This window comes from Cibotium barometz, chromosome 58 (assembly GCF_041138505.1).
Source record: "Cibotium barometz isolate CiBa-2024 chromosome 58, ASM4113850v1, whole genome shotgun sequence".
In the NCBI taxonomy this organism is placed as follows: domain Eukaryota; kingdom Viridiplantae; phylum Streptophyta; class Polypodiopsida; order Cyatheales; family Cibotiaceae; genus Cibotium; species Cibotium barometz.
The window spans coordinates 22,199,647-22,205,654 of NC_141103.1; the positions used below are offsets into that span (position 1 = coordinate 22,199,647).

General features: G+C 40.2%; 1 protein-coding gene across 1 annotated transcript; it reads right to left on the reverse strand.

Moving 5' to 3' along the window:
* Positions 1-2,958: 2,958 nt before the first annotated feature.
* On the reverse strand, positions 2,959-4,685 carry LOC147606032 (short-chain dehydrogenase TIC 32, chloroplastic-like). The gene is made up of 8 exons (XM_086792892.1): positions 4,583-4,685; positions 4,267-4,498; positions 4,088-4,167; positions 3,848-4,004; positions 3,671-3,749; positions 3,494-3,581; positions 3,330-3,391; positions 2,959-3,217 (listed from the first exon to the last, which is right to left on the reverse strand). The coding sequence occupies exons 1-8, from the start codon at positions 4,683-4,685 to the stop codon at positions 3,047-3,049; spliced, it is 972 nt and encodes a 323-aa protein (XP_086649018.1). The 3' UTR covers positions 2,959-3,046.
* Between the last annotated feature and the right edge of the window lie 1,323 nt (positions 4,686-6,008).

Sequence of the window (6,008 nt, forward strand, 5' to 3'; positions counted from 1 at the left end):
ATGGACACACCAAAGGCACAAATTTGTACTACTAGAGAATTGTGAGTAGGTTGTCTTTAAGGTAGACCCTAGAGATCAATATCAATTGATTAGCACACATTTGTACTACTAGAGAATTGTGAGTAGGTTGTCTTTAAGGTAGACCCTAGAGATCAATATCAATTGATTAGCAATAAACAAATATTTGAAGATATGGAAATACCAAATGAAGTACAGGTTGAGGAACCCACTCAAGAAGCACAAGAAGTAGATATTGATCTAGTTGAACAACTAGAAGAAGGGTCGAATGAAGGTATAGTAATTGAACAACTAAAACTTAAATCAAAAGTAAACATAATTGCTAATCTAGAATTCAAAGAAAAAATAGAAGAACAACTTTCAATACACCCATCTCCAATGCCAAACATAGAAGAGGCCGATAATACAGATAAGCTACCTTCTATTCCTACAACAAACAAGGCTCCACTCACATTGACGAAGATACAGATGGAGAGGCATTTATAGAAATAGATGTATTCGGAGCCATGGATCTAGCTGAGGATAAGAGAGTTGATGAGATGAGCTATAACATCATATTTCTTTTTTATTTGACAAGTAATATATATTTTTGTCGCAGTTTTCTTGTTTGGGACCATTAATGCAAGCTTTGACAGACACTTGTCATAAATTCTTGTAAATATTGCTACATATATCCTTGTATTTGGGACCATTAGTGTAAGATTTTACAAACAAATATTGTAATGTACCTAAAATCTGTTCCATGATAATTGCACAAAATGTCTTAAATTTACACAAATATTACATCACACTTCAGAGAAAGAAGAGATTTTCTAAACCATAATTGTTTTTTTTTCTAATTCTGACAATCCAAAATCACATAATAATCACCAATACATATACTCAAAATCAAAGAGAGAATCACCAACAAAATGATCTAGCCAGTCTAGGGCTTTTCTTCGAGGCCCGTCCACCCAACCTCCATGCTGGATGTCGTGGCTATCCCATGTATGCCTCTTTCTAGATCTCGTCCTCTCTGGGTTCTACCACATGGCTCCCAGAGGGCATAAATCTTGTTCTCCGTCCAGCATCCAATGTCTAAGGATGGCCGACCCGAATCTCAAAATCTCTCTCTCTCTCTCTCTCTCTCTCTCTCTCTCTCTCTCTCTCTCTCTCGCACAAAAATCACCTCAAGGCTCTGGAATAACAACCCAAAAAATTAGCCCACGAGAATTAGTAGATTATCATGCAAAAAAGCGATAAAGATATACATCAACACCATCACTCACCCACACAAACCCTATGTATTCATGCAATAATAAAGAAGAAGAGAAGAGCATACAAGCAAATTTAATCACAAGAGCAAGAAGACTCAAACTCAATCACCATGAGAATGGGATTCTTTATTTTCTCATTAGTCAAAATTTCTTATATACAATACTTATTTGTATAACGCCCGATTGCCGAACAAATGTCCAGGGACCCAATAGGCTTAGTGTAGGTGAATTTCTAAGCCAACGAATATATATCATCGATATTACACAAGTTGCAACGTCAGTGTTTGACTATATTTTGACCTTATAAAAGTCAGAAGCTTTGAGATTTCCCATAATCGTTTTACACAAAGCGCATTGCTAAGTATAGAATAGAAATCACTTACAAATGACAGCACAAATCAGGCATAAAAAGCCCCAAATTCACCAAAAATTGACATCTCTAAAATTACTCAATTTGTGACCGAATTAATCTTTTATGTCCTCTAAGTATTTCCTACTTTTCAACATTAAATGTAGATGCTAAAAATCACCAAGTCAAATGGGCCCAAAAAAATACATACACATGAGAACGTTACAAATATTGTCATATTAATTTCTTACAAATATTGCTACATATATCTTTGCATTTGTTTAAAAAGTAACTAAAAGCAGTTGATTAAGACTATGGGAACTAAAAACACTTGAGTATTTTTTAAAAATCACACCGAACAGAAAACAAAAATAAAATAAAATGCTTTTCAACGTCTTTATCTTCCTGTATACAGACGTTATCATCGACGTGAATTTTGATGCTCTTTTTTATCTTCCACAATGGTCTACGTAAAGTTTTGTTTGAGTAACATGGAATCAATCTACTAGTGATCCTCTCCCCACAAGACTGAGGATGATTCGCTTGGGCTGTATATACTTCTTGAGACAATTTTATCGTTTGCAATTGTTTCCGCTTTTATACTCGTCTACCATTTCCATCGAAGATTTCAATATGTACTCAACATTTTCTCCTAGACCCTTTGCAGACTGTCAATTGTCGTCAAAATAGAGTACCGATAAGTATTTTGTAGCTTTCAAAGAAAAGTATGTAGATGTAGATTGATTCATTACACCATAAATGATCACAAGGTATTGACATACTTATTGCAATTCATTACATGGAAATCTGGGCAACATACACTACTATAAGGTGTTAAAAATGTAATGCATAGTATTTATTCTTAAGAGGAAACAAACTAATGATGAGACATGGCAAATATATGTTGGTCGAAATCTCTAGCACACTTCCAATGATGTAACCTTCACACTGAAGTCCCAAAGGTCCTTGGCAAGTTTTGAATCATTTGCGATCTTGCTTGGCTCGGCCTCTTGACAGTCGTCAAAGTACTTTCCAGTTTTAGTGTTGATAGTTTCCTTAAAATGGAATTTATGCATAGATAGATGCGTAAAGAAATCCTATATCAAAAATAAGAATTCTCTTGTATTCTATAAATAGATATGAGGATGTGAAACGAATTATATTGATTCTTATTTGAAATTGACATGGCATGATTGACGCTAGGCCCTAATTGGCTAGTTTCAAAAAAAAAGTATGTAGATCCAAATTGATTCATTACACCATAAATGATCACAAGGTATTGACATACTTATTGCAATTCATTACATGGAAATGGGGGCAACATACACTACTATAAGGTGTTAAAAATGTAATGCATAGTATTTATTCTTAAGAGGAAACAAACTAATGATGAGACATGGCAAATATATGTTGGTCGAAATCTCTAGCACACTTCCAATGATGTAACCTTCACACTGAAGTCCCAAAGGTCCTTGGCAAGTTTTGAATCATTTGCGATCTTGCTTGGCTCGGCCTCTTGACAGTCGTCAAAGTACTTTCCAGTTTTAGTGTTGATAGAAGGATGAAGAGCAAGAAGGCATTGAGTAGCAGCACCCTGTGTGAGAAAGCCGCACACCAAATGATCATTACTCTCTGACCCCTCTCTTTTTTTCTCACGCACATAAGCACAACTTCTTTCACTCAAGTCAAGATTGATTTTTACTAACCTGGGAGATAGATTTCCTAAACATGGGTGTGCTTTTCTCAACATCCTTAATCATTTGTTGCACTGCACATTCAAAAGTCCAGAAGTATCAATGAGCTGTAATTGAAACTGGCTTAAGGATCCATAATTAGAAAAGGTAAGTAAGGAAAGTGTATAGGTAGTGACATGTTTCTTGGGGGACGTAGGTGGTGAGGTTTGTACTAAGAATGAGTCCAGGGTGAACAGCGTTAGCGACCACATTGACTCCCTCTTCCTGCAGCATCCAAGAGCGTTTATTATAACCATGTATTAGAGATATTGGTGCTCACTGCTGGGCATAAAATGTGTGAAGGTACTAGAAACCTGGAATCTCCTGGCGAGTTCCTTTGCATGGAGAATGTTGGCGAGCTTGGATTGTCCGTAAGCACACCAAGGATCGTAGCTGTGTTGTGGCATGGAAAGAGATCATAATTAGATAGATGGGATGGCAGCTTAGCGGCTACCCATTAGTCTATACAGATTTATAATTGATACATTTACCTTGACTCGTTGGTAAGCTGATCGAAGCGGATGCCGCCGGGATAGGAGAATAAAGCGTGGCCCGCGGATGAGACGTTCACGACCCTGCCTTGAATGCCAGTGCCGCTGGCCGCCCTCCTCAGATCGTCCAGCAGAAGGCTCGTCAAGAGGAAAGGGCCTGTTTCCAAAATTTTATGTAGCTTTGGATTAGAGCTACTAGTGGCCTGTTTTAGTTGATCAGCTTATAACTAACCCGCTTACCAATGTGATTAGTGGCGAACTGCATCTCGAAGCCATCTGCTGAGAGCTTGAAAGGGCAAGCCATGATGCCGGCATTGTTGCTGTTAATTATACATCGCGTGTTGATTAATTATTAGCATTAATTGATCGAACCAGATCAGCTATGATTGCTGCAGTCACAGAAAAGGTAATATTATTACATGAGGATGTTGAGGGGTAGCTTCAAAGCCTTGAAGTTTTGGCAGAAGGTGCGGACGGAGGCTATGGAGCTGAGTTCCAGTTGCAGCACGTGCAGCCGCGCGTGTGGAATCTCCTGCAGGATGACCTCCTTCACCCGCTCTCCCGCGCCGACATTTCTCACGGCAAGCACCACCTGAGCCCCACGAAGCGCCAGTACCCGCGCCGTCTCTGCCCCAATTCCGCTCGATGCACCTGCGCCATATTAAGCATCTAGAAACTAAGCATAGAGTCGATGAATCATTTTCCGGCTTACTTCATTGTAAGAACTTGTATAACCTGTGACAATGGCCGTCCTGTCGGACGCGTCGATTCCGTCGGTAACCGCCTCTGCCGTGGAGAAGCAGCTGAAGGCTGTGGCGTCGTTAGTCGGCGCTGCCATGCCAGCAACTAGTACTCTTGTGGTAGTATATTAAACACACAGAGAGAGGAGGAAGGGAGAGAGAGAGAGAGAGAGAGAGGGGAGGGTTGCAGTTATCGACAGTAGCTGCGATTCGTGAATCGTGAGTCGCTGGCCGCGTCGTTTTTGTAAGTCCTCTCCTCGACGTCATGCATGACATCATAAAGCGTTGTTGTTGATGCTCATGCATGACATCACATGAGAATCCTAGTCTCTAGACAAGGACTGGATTTCTAAAAAATAAAAGACAGAAGAAAAGGAGAAGAGAAGATAGATGTCACAATCAATTGTCACTATCAAGTCATTAGAGAAGACAGAAGAGAAGAGACTTTGGGGGTTTCTTTCCCACACACCTAGATGCACGCCGGAAATTTGACTCCCAATTTGGGCTTCAAGAGCCAATTTGGGTGTCAAAATACGCCTCTAGATTAACGAAAAAGTGTCAAAGTGAAATCTTTAAATAAAAACTAAGGTGTCAAATGACACCCTATTTTTGACCCTTAGGGGTCAAGGGTATATAACATATACATATATAATAATCACATAAATAAGTTTATAATACATACATTATCCATCTCCTTCTAACCCAACCAGTGGTTGTCCTTGTAGCGCTCGTTGTTATCCATATCGCCCTGCGTGACGCGTCACAGGAACTGAACGGGCCGGTTATTGTAGGAGAAGGTTCAAGGCACGCATGCTGTTGGCGTCGATGGAGGCGCCGTTAAACATCATGCAGGTGCTGCCCGCACTATCGTAGACACGAAGGAGATTCGGGTCCACACCGGTCTGCTGCATGCCCAGGCAACCCACGGTCCACCACGATCTCTTTGCACGGGCATTGGTTTATCACCTTCACCAGCATCTTGGGCGGCAGGCTGCGTGGATTCATCTGCAGCGCCTCAGAAAAAAGGTACCCTGCTTTTGCCCTGCACCTCCATCGATTCGTTCTGTTCGAATTGCTCGAATTGTTTTGTTCGAATTGCTTGTCCTTGCTGTGTTTATTCTGTTCATGTCATGGAGCACGACTGGCTTCTGATCTGAGTCTACCTGCAATATTTAAAATGCACAAATTTAACAGGATCCGGTGGTATGTGTGCACGCATGGGTCGAGAAACTCAACGAACGGAATAAATTGTAGGTTGTGAGCCAATAAATCTCCACTACTATGCAATTAATTAATTAATTAGAAATAACTAGTTGTTGAGAAGGTGGACGACTTACCTCCGACGGGAATTCGCAAGCTCTGATGATGAAACTGGGGAGTTGAGAGCAAAAGAACACTCATTACAAGGGTGGGACAGAGAG

Bases quoted from the DNA above. Each gene is read 5' to 3' on its own strand.
- LOC147606032 (XM_086792892.1), bottom strand. From the start codon at position 4,685: ATGGCAGCGCCGACTAACGACGCCACAGCCTTCAGCTGCTTCTCCACG. The intron at 4,168-4,266 runs GTAATAATATTA...TATAATTAACAG, and splicing joins CTACCCCTCAACATCCTCAT to CAACAATGCCGGCATCATGG. The intron at 3,750-3,847 runs GTAAATGTATCA...GCCACAACACAG, and splicing joins CAGCTTACCAACGAGTCAAG to CTACGATCCTTGGTGTGCTT.